Raw genomic sequence first — 15,738 nt, 5'->3', positions numbered from 1 at the left:
GAGCAGGGAGCCCGATGTGGGGCTCAATCCCAGGACCCTGAGATTATGACCTGAGCAGAAGGCAGACGCTTAACGACTGAGCCACCCACGTGCCCCCACTACTGAATTTCTAAGTTTAATTCTGAATAAGAGAAAATAACCTACTACTTGGGTCACTCTCTTAAGTGTAGCTATCTGGAAATTCAACAAACTGATACTCAATGAAAGGAGGCATGTACAAAGTGAATGTAGATAAAAGATGCTCTGGCTTAATATAAGGCAAGAATATAACTTCAATATCCTAATGTACTATTTACTTCATGACAAAAAAAGATTTAGGGAGTCATAAACAAGTATTATCATTTCAAAATATTAAGAAGTATACAACTTTTTAAAAATAATTTTTTATTATCTTTCAAAAATATGCAATATATGTGATACTTTCATATTAAAGTGTTAAAATAATTCACCCTTTAAAGTTTCATTATTCAGAACATTAAAAAAGTTAAAAAATCTTTGTGACATCTTACTTGGATTACTCCACTGGGATTCACACTGATCATGGTACAAATCCCACGAAATGCTGAATCCTTTTCCTCATTGTCCCTTATGTTTCTCAGAGAGGTGCACCTATTAAATTATAGAACTGAGATTAGCATTTAAGTAAAAAGCAGGTTTAATCACAATACTAATGGACAGTATTTAATGGAATAAGCACCACAGTATAGATAATGTTTAGATTCAAAGAATTTTCATAATAAGCTTTCTCATTCTTCCTGCATGTTTGGCCCATCTAATCTCAATATAGTGGAAGCCTTGAAATTCACATTTTCTTATTAATAGATTGCATCTATAAAATGGACAGTTGATTTTAATCTCCCGTTTAAACTATTAATGAGGTTGAGCCAAAAGTAAATTACGAATTTTTATAACTGCATTATGACTTGTATTCCATTAAACACTACTAAAAATGACTTGAATTGAAAGATTATCAATCGAAAGAAGCAGAACATAGGATTTACTGCCACAATATAAACTATTATTACACAACTTATGGTGTAGATGTTTAACTTTAACATTAACAAGCAAATAAGGTTTTTATACATAACGTAATTTAAACATGTATTTCTTAATGCAATCCAAGTTTTCAAATTAATTCTAAAAAAGAAACAATGCAAAAACCTAAATTTATAGAATTTGCATGCATCTTTATTTTACTGGTGGATATTTAAATGCTTTTCATGTATAGTCAAGCTTTTTAACACAGCAAGCATGTGACAATCTTATCCCATGCATCAATTAGTCGTTAGCCACAACATAAAATAAATATACATGACGATGCTACTGAAAAACCTCACAAACCTGCTAGGACAAGATTAGTCACATGGTTGGCAATGATTAAGGATTGTGATTTTTGTAACCAACTGAAAATATATCTAAAAGTGAGATAGAAAGAGAAAGAAAGAGTGAAGAAAAATGAATTAAAAAAAAAAGATTGAATAATACACACCAGGGTCTTATAAACTGCTGTAGCATGGGGGCCACCTCTTGAGGACAAACGTAACCAAGACGACCAATTGTTATTGCTAAGGTAACGCAATCACGGTTATACACCACCAAACGCCAACCAAGACATGAGCAAATGAGGGGGAAGGAGAAAAAATAAAGAAAAAACAACAAATAACTCAGAAACAGAAACCAACAGAATTTGTGTATGATAATAAACATAAGATTTCACCAGTGCTGTTTATTACCACCCCCCTAAAATAAGGGGCAGCAACATATATGGCATACTCTTGGAAAAAGGAAAACAAAAGGAATTAAAAAAACTTTAAAGGTTGAGAGAACACCAAAAACCATGATGAATTGCTTTTCTCGCTCAATCAAGTAAGATGTTCTGTTAATAAAAAGATGAGCGATTAAATGCATGGATTTAGAGATTCTCCATTCAAAGCCAGTTGAAATTTCAGAATTTAATAATGAAATCTATGTTTTTCCCCCAAGAAATATTAGTAAATGTGAATGATTACATTTCTGAATTGTTTACTCAAACACAGTTCTCAGAAGTTAAAACAGTTAAAATTACTTCTCTATGTCTTTTTAAATAAGTGATTTCCAATCTTTCAAAATCAACTAGAATTTAATCGCAATTTAGGTAGTTTTGTTTGTTAACATTTCTAGTGGACCATTTGTTGCCTGATATCAAAATCAACCATCAAATTTTAGGTGTTGCAGTATGCAACCAATGAATGAATTAGAAAATTTCTGTGCTGTGTCAAATTCCATTCCAATTAACCTCTGATGGTGATGATAATGGTAACAACTTGGATAACAGCCCACTAATTTCACAAACCATATTTGACATGAAGGAAATTTACAGTCCACTGTAATGATGTGAAATGTGGACGAAAGGAACAAATAATCTGTCTTTGCTATATAAAAGGCATAGCACAAACTAGATAAAACATTATACTGATCACATGCTAATATTTTACTTAAAAATTTCGAAGTGGGAATTACTCAAACATATTCACCATCAAAATTCATTCAGGAAGTCCTTAAACTTACGAAGAGCTAAAAGAAGTTGCAACTCAGAACTGCATTCTGCAATTCAAAGGTACATACATATAAATACATTTATACACAACGGGAAAAAAAAATACAAACAGAAAACAAACCATAAGGTGCTTTAATGGTGTTCTCTCAAAAACTTACAGGTTAACCTTTCATAAAAAAAGGGTGGGGGGGGGTAAAGAAAAATGTTTAAGGATTACTTGAAGCAAACTACACAGATAATACTAAAATCCAGCAGATTCATATGAAGCAAGAGAAAGAAAACCTATGTTCAAAAGACACAAACTATGCAACATTCTCATTAAACAGGCAAGTATGAACAATCCAATGAAACATGCGATAAAGCAGATGATGGTCCATTGAAAAAGTTCAGTGTAGGATATACTAATTGGAAAAAGAGCAAATAACTGCATACACTAAGGAATTGGCTTTATGAAATATTAAGAAAACGGTAATTAAGTTGCTAAAATCTACAAACATTAGCCATTGACAACGGTTTTATTTTTGTAATTAACATCCACCCGCCCCTTTTGGATAAGGAATAATGGAAACATTTTTTGCAGCCCCTTGTGATAAGATTAATCCAGTGAATCACAAGTGTTTTTCAATCATATCAATTGAATCTGTCAACTTGATGGGCATTATCAACTACTTTTTGGTTTAGATTAGAATCATACTTAGCATATAAACTTATAAAGCCAATTTGTTAAAGGAACTGTCTTAACAAATTCACAAGCTGATATCCCACAAGAAACTTTAATATACATTACATTCAACATTTATCTGCAGTTATGCATTCACATTTAAAAATAAATAGGAAATTTCTTTAGGTTCAACAGTAATTTTATAATGGCAAGTGTTCCAAATCTGAATGTCATGTATAGGTACTGCATTCTAAAGAGATAAAAACCTGACAAGATTTCATAACCATACATAGATTTTTTGTACTTTTCAGCAAGAAAATCTAATTCACTTTATGATATAAACAGTACCCATACAGCCAAACAGCTATATAACTGTTTCTTAATTCAAAGATTTCCTTCCATACCAATAAACATATCAACTTTAATCACATTAAAAATACACTTTCTATAATTAAAAAATATAAAATTAAAATGTCTTTGAAAACAAAGTTTTCTTATTTAGAAGACCTTATTTTAATCTTTGTCCAGTATTTTGGTAAAACCCTCACTGACTATGAATATATTTACTGGAATTATCTTAGTTATATAAAGAAAAGGATGTGCCTGATTGAAAACAAAATTCACATCTTTTATCATTATTAACAAAAATCAGGGAGGGTGGAAAGAAATCACCCTGAAATGTGTTCTATAGTATGGAAGGTACTCTTTAATATCAACATGCTCTCTATAAATGCAAAAGAGAAACAAGCCTCCTGAATAAAAATCCTACAAGGTACTGCCTAAGTTCTCAATTTGAAGGAAAATATACAATGAAATACAAAATACACATGCCATTGTTAACCAATTAGCCCCTACACTGATGTCTATTTTTGGCCACAGTTTAATAGATTAAAAAAAAATTACTTCCCAGCTGCCAGTTACTCTCTGAATTAATATAAAATTAAAATTCATATTGTTCAATAGTTATTTTAGCTAGGGTCCATTTGAGGGAGTATTAAAACACAGAATAGGGGAGAAATGTTTTTTAAAGTCTCTGAAAATTGGTTATGCAATACAGTTAGAACAGTACATATCATTACTGAAATCTCAAACAGCTGTTAATGATAAGCTGGGTTTCTAAAGCTAGCTTTGCTTTGGTTTCTCTACGCATCTTAACTTTAAAAGGCAAATAGTTTTCTCTTCACCATTAACAGTTCAGTCATATGGTACCTGTATTCTCTAACAACGTCTTTGGTGTGTTGGGTCTGTTAATGATTTCTACAAGCTGGTGCAACACCATAGGAATATAAGGCTGCATCTCTATACCTAAATCACCCCCAAAAGAGAAAACAAAAGAGAAAAATTTTAATGTTAAAATATCAACATAAAATACCTTGCTCCCTTTATTAACTGTGACATAGGTTAATAATAAATTAATAATAAATATATATGTATAAAACCCACTTAAGTTAAAGAGAAAAAGCAATTACAAAAATACTAAGACATCTAAAAATTTACAGTGCTTTTAAAGGGGAGAAAGGTCTTACCCATTTGAATGGAGATTTCTCCAATTGCCCATGTGGCATTATTGCAGACTGAAATGAACTCTGGATTTAGGTTGGTTCCCAGTATAGGCATGAAATCAGCTAGAAAAAAAATTTTTTAACAACTATGTAGTAAACTTTTCAACAGCAGTGTACTGTGCTTTAAAGGAAATCTACTAGGTGGAAACTGAAATCTAGGCAAGAAATAGCAATTTTTAAAAAGTTTGACAGTATATAAAGTGAAAAAGGCATTATTTGGCCACTGAACTTTCTATGAAGTAGACCAGGAAACATAAGTTTTGGTCTATTTTAGGTATCTATTTTAAAATGAGTTGGTCAGAGTAATCGCTCATCATCAGACGGAAAAAAATCAAATTAAAAATGAGGAAAACATGATACAACTTTCTTCAAAGCTAGTTTTTCACACACACAAATTTTTTTTAAAAATCAATGATTTTGGCTTTTAAAGTAACTTTGACCTTAGTGCTCAGATTATGGTCTCTAAATATCATTTTCCACTTACAAGGAATGAGGGCTCTCAGAGAAATGTCTCATTGCAGGCTAAAGGCAGGAAATGTACAAAACAAGCCTGGACTATTTTGTCATACCAGGAAGGACTAAGGAGCCAGTTTGATTAAGCTCCCACTGCCAGTGGTAGGACAATTTGAGCATCATGAATTCATACTGACACTCAAAAAAGAACCAAACACAAACAAAAACTGAACTCCGAAACACAATATAGATACCTGTGGAAGATGCTGGGAATCAATTCATTATTTTGAAAACTGGTAAACAAAGAGAAAGAATCAAGTAATTATCCTGCCTCCCCTATACGGTTTGTACCTCACGGTAATAATACACTGGTATGAGAAACGTCTCTATGTCTATATTCTCACTGTTAAATCAAGAATTAGAGTAGCATCTTTTTAAATCCCCAATAAGTTAGACTTATTTATTTTTTTAAAGATTTATTTATTTGAGAGAAAGAGAGACAGAGAAACAGCATGAGAGGGGAGAGGGTCAGAGGGAGAAGCAGGCTCCCCGCTGAGCCAGGAGCCCGATGTGGGACTCGATCCCAGGACTCCGGGATCATGACCTGAGCCGAAGGCAGTTGCTTAACCAACTGAGCCACCCAGGCGCCCTATTTTTTTAAAAGACTGAGAGTGTGAAAACCAGAGAGATCACAGAGGGAGAGGGAGAAGCAGACTGGCCGCTGAGCAGTGAGCCCGATGCGGGGCTGGATCATAGGACCCTGAGATAACGACCTGAGCTGAAGGCAGAAGCTTTACCAAATGAGCCACCCAGGCGCTCCAAGTTAGAGGAGATTTAAGCCAGGGTTTCTAAATCTCAGCAATACTAATAATTTGGTCCAGATCATTCTGCCATTGCGGGGAGGTGGGGGCGCATGAAGGGTACTGTATCATTCGTTTAATGTTTAGCAACGTTCTTTGCCTCTACCTACTAGGTACGAGTAACACACCCCCAGGGTTAAATAAAATGTCTCCAGACACTACCAAATGTTTGGGGTTGAAGGTGTTAAAATTGCCCCTGGTTGAAAAACCCTGGTCTAGAAAATAATCATCACGGTCGATAACATAAAAAAACAAACAAAACGATAACTAGACACAGTGTACCTCCTGAAGAAGATATACATGGTTTATAAAGTCTTAAAAAAAAAATAAAGAAAATCCTTCATACAAGTTTAAATTCATAAAAACTACATCAGGTGTTAAGTATTGGTAGAAAAAGCTTTCCATAAAGTAAGAATTCATTACACTTTCACTTACAGTAGTTAGGCTTAAACTTGAGAGTTTAATACAGCATAATTAATGTTATTATTCAAAGTTCAGAAATACAGTTGTTACTCAAAAGCACAACTGGGAATTGGGTGGGGTTGGCCAAAGGGTACCAACCTCCAATTATAAGTCAGTCTTGGGGATGCACTATATGACATGATGACTATAGTTAACAATACTGTACTGTATATTTGGAAGTGCTAAGAGAGGTCTTAAAAGTTCTCTTAGTAAGAAAAAAAATCTTTTAAGTATATGAGGTGATGGATGTTAACTAAACTTACTGTGATTTTGCAATATAAACCTGTATCAAATTATGTCATATACCCAAAACTTAAACAATGCTATGTCAATCATATCTCAATAAAACTGGGGGGCAAAAAGCCAAAAAAAAACCCCGCAAAGTACAGCTGTATCAAATGAAAAAACCATTTCAGGTCCATGCTTTAAACCATGGTCCACTAAATCATGTATCATAAGAAACTAGCATCCAAAACACTGGGATATAGAAATCAAAGAAAACCAAAAACCCATTTAATCCATGATTTTGAAAGCAATTCAGTTTATGTTATTCAAGGAATCCCTTATTATCGTCACAAAAGGCTAAAAACAAATGCTATAATACTAAAACAAAAACAAATTATTTACTTTCAAAGTAAATTGTTTGAAAAGTTTCCTATGATATCTGAAAAAGTACACTGGTTTATGAGAAAGACTATTATTACTTGTGGGTACCTCTAACCCCCCCCCAAAAAGGCAGCTACTCAAAATTACCAGTAAACTAGCATATTGTACCAAGGTTTCGCAGGTGGCATGTCCTTCACACTAAAGTAATACTTTTCCAGCTTTTCTCCAGTCATACGACTAGAGCCTAATGAGCTGTTCAAGTGATTATGAATTCAAGGAAGCAAGGGTGTTCCCATCCTACCTGCTTCACTCAGAGCAGCTTTAACTAGTACATTTATAAATGTTGGGATTCCATGACATTGCAGTTTAATAATACAGAAATATAACTGATGTAAAACTAATGTTAAGCACATCATAGCAGTAGGAAATATTCATACCTATACAAGGCTTAACATGCTGAAAGCAAGCTTTCGTCAGGTCACCTAACAGGGCGAAGGAACTCTGTCGAACTTCTGGCATTTTATCCTACAAGGAATAAGAAGAAATTAACCCCAATGTGACACAGAGAATCAGGTCTTGATACATTTTAATTTAACAAGTCTCACCTGCATGCATTGATACATTAGTGTTAGAATGTTACTTCGGGCTACTAGCTGTTCAATGTTGCCTCCAAGTCCTTCAGCCAGGCCACTGAGTAAATCAAGAGCCACTATCATAAAATCTTTATCAGGAGCCTCATATTGATCTGGTTGAGCATTGTTCAGCTGAAATTAGACCAAAAGTTTTAAAAAACAGTCTGAATCAATTAGATTAAAAAATTTGTATACATTATGTCTATCCTTAGAAAAATGTTTATGATGCCAGGGAGGGTAGATATAAGTATTTTTTAAAAATACCATGGCTTGTGCAAGAGTCTTCTGTACTAGGTTTACACAACGCTGGTACACAGGTTCACAGTATGGAAGGAAACCAGACTGCAGGGCTGTGGCAACTGAAGATAGGCACTAGAAAAAATAAAGTACAAATGTAAATTTCTGGATATACTTAAAATTATGATAAATGCTTAAGAGCGTACTCAGTAAGTTTCTGGTCATTCATGAGCCCACTCTACTATTCTACAATAGTAGGTTATCTTTTCAGACCTCTCCTTTTTGGATGCCACTCATTGCTGTTAAGTTTGCTGCTGGTAAAGGGAGGTTTCCTCAAAAAAGTTTCTGTAATGAACATTATCGTTAGAGAACCAGGTTAACTATTATGTATGCTTATTTTTTCATCAAATATAAGAGATATCAGTTTATCCTCTCATCCTGCTCAATGATATGGGTGGACTTTTAATGGGTATATTCTGAGCCCCTGCCTTAAAGTAAATTAATGATTTTTCTCGTTTTGTTGGGCCCAGAATCAGCCATTGCTTAGGCATGGAAGTTTTTACTTCTCTGGCTAGGGACAAACCATGGCAGAAGTGATGACCCCTGAAATGACAGGGGAAACAAGAATGACAAGGATTAAAATGGCTTTACCAGTATCAATTCATTTAAGTTATCATATTTGATTGCATGTTCAGTTATTTGAATAACATCAACTATCAAACCTCAACCTGGACAGAAAGGGTATGAAACAAAGTCCCTCCCTTACCAGCATCAAGACTCAACGCTACTTCACATTTGACTATATGTCTGTATATACAATAGGTATAGAACACATTAAATAGTTGTGTGTGTGTGTGTGTATATATGTGTGTGTGTATGTGTGTATATATATATATATATATATATATATATATATATATAGCTATATAACATAAAATAATTTGAACTATATTGTCATGGCATAGCTATATGTATCTATATAAAGAAATGCAATTAAATACAGGACATATATATGCGGATATGGAAAGATCTCCAAGATAACTGATTATCACTGAAGCAGAGCAGGTGAGAAAACATGTAATATAATCCTTGGACGACCTTAAGAAAAACAAAATGAAACAAAACAAAAACAAACCAACTTAACACATCCATTATGGTTTTTCTATTTAACAGTATTTCTTAGTATGGATGTACCATAATTAAATAAGGGCAGTTACACACTTATTCAGCATTTTTGATAGAAATGGTTCAAGATGTACATCTATTAACATTTTACTTCTCACATATCCCCACATTTTATATTTACACGTGTTTTTTGATGAAACACACTATTAGATTAACTAAAGGTTACCCAGCTTAACATACCTCAAGTAAAGGGAAGAGATCTTTATCTTCATCCTTTAACATGTTCCATTTCTGGATCAGTGGAGGCATTAGCATCTGAATATATTCCTATTTGTGAAAAACACATAAAGCTCCACTATCATATGTAAACAAGTCCATTTTGGGTCTATGAAAATTAAAATCTGTTTAGAGTAATTGTGTAAAATCATTACTGAATGCATTTTGAGACTCAGTCTGCTCTACTTAGCACCTTTAAAATTTTTATTTTCCGCTTTTATATAACCTTGTTCTATTTTTAAGTATCTTATATCCTTTTTCAAGTAAAATGTATACAAATATACCACTACCCAAAAATTATTTGATCATAATCAGGGATAATTTGTGTAAGTTTTACTCTGAATTTTTTCAGTCCTGGAGCTTATAACATGTAGTATGGTCCTTGCTGTATACTATGTTATAAATTACAGGTAAACTTACAGAGGCATTTGCATAAGTCACAATCATTTAAGTGTCTTTATTTAAACTTTAGAATCCATAAATAAATACTAAATAAACAATAGTAATCATGTAAACAAGGGGCACAGATTCCGAAGGGTCTAACACATTCAGAAAAACATTCTCCACCCCCTGCACACAAAACAAAACCAACCAACATCGAAGCAAACCCACAAACAAAGTGTCCTGCACCAAATTTTAGGTATAACTTCTATACACAATTTTTTAAAGACTTTTCATATAGCAATTATAAATGTGTAATCTATTCCTCTGCTGGGAATTTTGAGCCTGAAATTCTATTATTTAAATCCTATTTAAACAAAGCCAATTCCATCATCCTCTTTTTAACTCTACTAAAAACAGAGTTTGGATCCTTAGCCATATCACTATTTAGCATTTCTAACTAATTATTATCCCAATTTCTAACTGTCTTATCTTAGTGTATATTCCCCATACTTCTAAGTTCCAGTCAGAAAACAAAGATGTCTAGATGTGGTACTCTAAAGCTTTAATATTTATGAAGTGGTAGATAAATACTTGGAATTAAGTAAAAGCTGAAACCCACATGTAAGACCTTTATCATCCCTTTTCTCAAAAGTGTTGGGTGCATTCATGTGATATGCTGATATGATTTCCACACCAAGAACTTATTTACTTTTAATACTATCTAAGTAAATATACTTGCTGACTTCTTAAGATCTGTATTATTAAAGTAGCCAACACTAAGTGTTCACATCTCCCCAATTTCATTTCTAAATATATGTTAACCTTTTGATTATAAATATGGTACATATTCTTTTCTTAATAATTAATCACAGATACTCACTGGTTTGTTTAAATGATGTCCTACTGAATCTGCTAAAGTTCCTATGGCATCATAAAGAATGAGCAGGTTCTTATGCTGGTATTTACTAAACGCGAAGACCAAGGTATCAAGTATATAAGCAAGGTAAGGAACAAGTTCCGTACAAGCCTCCTCTTCTAAGGTAGCAAAGGCACTACAGTTAAAAAAAAGAGAGAGAGAGAGATTATTACTGCTGTAGTTTATGATAGAGATAGGAAAATAAGTCTATAGAACATCTATTTACACTTTATATGCCTATCTCCTTACCTCACCATACCAGAGGCTTATTTTTATTATTTCTTCCCTATTTCTTTCAAAGAGGCTGTCACCTATGGGCATTTGCTTCACTACAGTAGTAAAATCTAAAACTGTTGTTGGTTCTTATATTCAGTCATTCAACAAATTTAGCATAGTGTCATGACCTCCGAAATGTTTCTCTTAGCCGGAGGGGGAAATGGGATGATGGAGGTGGTCAAAGGATACAAATTTTCAGTTGTAAGAATAAATTCTGAAGATCTAAAGTACAGCATGGTGACTATAATTAATAATGCAGTGTAGTATACTTGCAAGTTGCTGAGCGTAGACCTTAACTATTCTCACCACACAAAAAGACTTACTTAAGTCAATTATGTGAGGTGATGGATGTCTTAATTATCTTATCTTGCTAACTGTTCCATAATGCATATGTTTATCAAGTCATCACGTTGTACATTTTAAATACATGGATTATTTTTGTCAATTTTTAATCAATAAAGCTTACAAATGTTGGTCTAAAGTTCTACACCATACATTAGAATGCACAGTGTGTTTGTTACTACAGATTTGCCTTATGTGTGGCTTACCTACTAAGACAAATATACACAAAAGGCAAACACTCCAGAGTCTGAGTAGTTACTTCAATTTAGGCCTAAACTTGTCTGGACTCCAAGGTGTACCTGGCTCTTCGTTTCTAAAATTAAGGTTTGTATTATTTTCTATTCTACCCACTCACAGCAATTTCCTAAAACATTAGGCCATTTGTTAGTGAAAGCCCAGTCTTAAATTGTGAACTATGTATGTATATCCTTTACAGCACTTGCCATGAATTATGATTATACAGTTTTTTAGTATTCTATACTAGCCTCTAAGTTTAAAGATGGCAGGGACTGTAAACACAGCATTTAATATATGCCTAATGACTAGTAGAGAGTTAAAAAAAAATTTGCAGGAAACCAAACATAATCTGTATCCGCCCCTCATTTAAAAAAAAAAAATGTAGTGCTAGTAATACCAAAGCCCCTTTGGTTCAACGTTCTTTCAATCAGAATGCTTTCAGGTATTTTTGCTTCCCATCTGGTAAAGTACAACTCCACTTAAATTTATTTTCCTCTTTTTCAACAGCTATTTCATACTAACAAAGTCAAGAGTAAAACAATTCTAATTAAAAAGTTAAGAGCTATAGATGTGTAAGGCCTTTTTAGAACACAAAGGTTTGTTCCAGAAAACTGGAATATTTATAGTAATGAAACTAACTGCTGATCTGATATAAAAACACAGACAGCCCCAAACCCAAATGACAGAGCAGCTACCGGAGTGGATTCACTAAGTGAAAGATGGTAAGTCACTGTGGGACTTTCTATGGAGCTGTGGTAGCTGACCTTTAAACTAATGATGTGAATCTGCTCAAACTTTGTTATTCCTTCAAGAGCAAGACCCCCACTATCACCACTCCAGATGTCTGCGAGAATTAGGATGAAAGAGAATTCTACTGTTATCATAGCCACAGAGAAAAAAAAATGAGTTGAAGGAACAGCAAAGACTGACACCTAGTTGACTCACATTTTGATTTACAGAATCATCAGATAAAAACTACAGGTAATAAAAGCTCCATTAATGGTTTAATACCAACATTCCACCACAAAGCTAAAAGTTATTTTCTCACTGAAATACCCACTCCCTTTCCCCACAATCAACGTTATGGATTTGTCCCACCTGCAGGCAGCTTCTTGTACTCTCTTGTTGCTGTCCAGGATTCGCTTTAGCAATTCTGTCATTAATGGCTTCAGGTACGTATCGGGGGGCTGGCTGACTACCCAGTGTGCATAGCGGCTAAGAGTCCAGCACGTTATGGAACGCACAAGAGCCTTTTTATCAGAGAGGCACTGAATAAGGTGAGGAATGAGCTCAGGCAGGTATGGAATCATGCCTTGCATACAACCTAGAAAAAAAAAGTAACAGATCTCTCAGAAAGTGCTAAAATTCAGTTAAAATTATTTCAGTTGAATACTAAACTGATAAATGCAGCCATGAAAAATATTCAGATCAAAAAAATAGAAAAAACACTGAGATCATCTCCACTGCAATAAATATTCCCTAATAATCTGTTCCAAAATTTAAAAAAAGAAATGAAAGCTACTTGCTCCTAGGTCTTCTGGTAGGGTTAGGAAAGCTTATTTTACTTCTGCTACACAAATTACGGCTTTCAGAAGTGCCTACAAAATACTTCAGTTTCTTGTAAATACAGGCCTATCTCCAAGACACAGTAACCTTTATGGGGGTTGATGAGGTTCCTACCATGTTTCTTATACTTACCAATGGAGAAAATTATTTTTCTAGCAATTGGGATGCTTCTGACATCAGTCTTCTCATTCTGTTCCTTTTATTGTAACGGAAGCATTTGTAAAATATCTTGGTGGCGTTAGAAATAAGCCTATGGTTGTTTAATAATAGTTAACTGGTTCAAGGTAAAAACTTATCCTAGGACGGCTTTTTTTTTTTTTTAATTGCATTCTTTTACTGTGAGGTTGAGCATCTTTTCATGTGTTTAAGGGCTATTTGTCTTTCCATTTTTGTCAGTTATCTGTTCATATCACTTGCTAATGCTTTTTTCCTAGTTCATTCCTTTTATTTTTTTAAAATTGAAATTCAATTAATTAACATATAACATATTATTATTTTCAGAGGTAGAGGTCAGTGATTCATCAGTCTTATATAATACTGGTGCTCATTTTATCACATGCCTTCCTTAATGTCCATCATCCAGTTACCCCATCCCCCAACCCCCCTCTCCCTTCCAGCAACCCTGTTTGTTCCTATGATTAAGAGTCATAGGACTTATGGTTTGTCTCCCTCTCTGATTTTGCTAAGACGGCTTTTGAATTTGAACATCTTTTTTAAGGTTAACATAGATCATAGTGTCATCTGTTCCACATCAGCAACACAAAAGCAAAAAAGTGTATGAATTCCAGACTGAGTAACAACGCTTATTAGAATAACATTCCTTAAAGTGGTCCATCTGCATTAGGGCCTATTAAGGACTTCACAGTTCAGTTTTGACCTAGACTTACCTTCAGCAATTGCTCCTAAAACCAAGATGCCGGATTCTTTAACAACCCATTCATGATGAAAAAGTAATTCTTTCAAAAGGGGCAAAATGTGTGGCAAAAGCTCATCACGATACACATTTGCAAGAACATCTAGGGCAGCAGCAGAACATTTTCCTGAAGAAATATTTAATTCAAAAATATTACATTAAACTCTTTTATCATAACCCTATTATCGTATCTGTTATATGTACAACACTTCATTCATATATCTAGAGTTTCAAAGAATTCAATTAAATAGGAGGCAGTCTGTTTCTATCAACAAGAAATAGTTTATGACCAAGAATTAGCAAACTAATTATGAAGATATTCTATTGTGTACATGACGGTCACACCAGGATTCTTTTGTCTATACAGAAAAATCAAAACACTGTTCCACTCAATTTAATGCTTCTACGATATGATGCCCACTTCTAACAAACCTGCAGTAAAATGTGTACATTTAGTATTTCTACTTAACATTCTTAGTGATAGATCATTCAGAATCAAGTACGTAATGACTCAGCAGGAGGTCAGGCAAATAAATCTCACCAAGTCACCAGCACATGAAGCATTAAATAGGCCAGAAAACATTCCTTCCAGATAAAGGAACTATTAGCCATGGAACTATGTATCAATTCAGATTTCATTTAATGTAATAATTAAGAAAACAAAAATTTTAAACAAAGATATAATTAAGTATAAAAATTTTTCCCAATGGGATTAGGCATACTAAACAGTTGAATACAAATCATGAAACAATATTAAAATACTTTTTGAAAAAAAGGCCGTTCAATTGGCTAGAAGTAACACCTTACTCATCTGTAAGGGTCTTATTTATACCGTATGGTAGATCCATATAAATGAGTATTATACTACCATGAAAGACAAAGAAATCTTTATGTACTGATACAGAATGAGTTAGTTATATGATAAATGGAAAAGAACCAACAGAATACATTTAATCTCATTTCACTGCTGGGAAGTCAGCCTCTTCTCAAAAAAAAAAAAACAACAAACAAACATATATATATATATATATATATATATATACACACACACACACACACACACTCTTTTTCTGCATGTGGATAGAAAAACTTCTGGAAGGATATAAAAATGGGTGGGATGTTAAGAGAAGTAGTTCCCTCCCCCAATTCAATGTACATTATTGCTTTTATAAAGTTACCTATATTATAATCTTTTTTTTTTTTTTAAGATTTTATTTATTTGACAGAGAGAGACACAGCGAGAGAGGGAACACAAGCAGGGGGAGTGGGAGAGAGAGAAGCAGGCTTCCCGCCGAGCGGGGAGCCCGATGCGGGGCTCAATCCCAGGACCCTGGGATCATGACCTGAGCCGAAGGCAGACGCTCAACGACTGAGCCACCCAGGCGCACCACCTATATTATAATCTTGCCTCCAGCCTAAAAGTAGGGATATACTATGAGGTATAGTAGCCCCCCACTGCATCAGTTTTGCTTTCCATGGTTTTGGTTACCTTCGATTCAGTGCAATCTGAAAGCAGATGCTCCTCCTTCTGATGTATCACCAGAAGGTTAACAGTAGCCTAACACTGTATCATAATGCCTAGTTCAATCACCCCCCCCATCTCATCATGTAGGCATTTTATCATCCCATATCATCACAAGAAGGTGAATGCAGCACAGTTAAGAAATTCTAAGAGACCACATCACATAATGTTT

At 34.1% G+C, this 15,738-nt stretch overlaps 1 protein-coding gene across 1 annotated transcript in view; it reads right to left on the bottom strand.

Annotated features, from left to right (window-relative positions):
* TNPO1 (transportin 1) overlaps window positions 1–15,738 on the bottom strand; it is a 94,870-nt gene that overhangs the window by 12,037 nt on the left and 67,095 nt on the right. Inside the window, exons 12-22 of the mRNA XM_044916897.1 lie at window positions 14,019–14,171; window positions 12,664–12,889; window positions 10,675–10,846; window positions 9,375–9,461; window positions 8,037–8,144; window positions 7,746–7,904; window positions 7,578–7,665; window positions 4,724–4,822; window positions 4,407–4,502; window positions 1,490–1,565; window positions 510–609 (exon numbers count right to left, since the gene is read on the bottom strand). Of these exons, the coding sequence (XP_044772832.1) occupies window positions 510–609; window positions 1,490–1,565; window positions 4,407–4,502; window positions 4,724–4,822; window positions 7,578–7,665; window positions 7,746–7,904; window positions 8,037–8,144; window positions 9,375–9,461; window positions 10,675–10,846; window positions 12,664–12,889; window positions 14,019–14,171 (1,364 nt within the window). The remainder of the gene's footprint in view (window positions 1–509; window positions 610–1,489; window positions 1,566–4,406; window positions 4,503–4,723; window positions 4,823–7,577; window positions 7,666–7,745; window positions 7,905–8,036; window positions 8,145–9,374; window positions 9,462–10,674; window positions 10,847–12,663; window positions 12,890–14,018; window positions 14,172–15,738) is intronic.

This window comes from Neomonachus schauinslandi, chromosome 7 (assembly GCF_002201575.2).
Source record: "Neomonachus schauinslandi chromosome 7, ASM220157v2, whole genome shotgun sequence".
Classification (NCBI taxonomy): Eukaryota; Metazoa; Chordata; class Mammalia; order Carnivora; family Phocidae; genus Neomonachus; species Neomonachus schauinslandi.
This window is presented reverse-complemented; position numbering and strand designations above follow the sequence as displayed.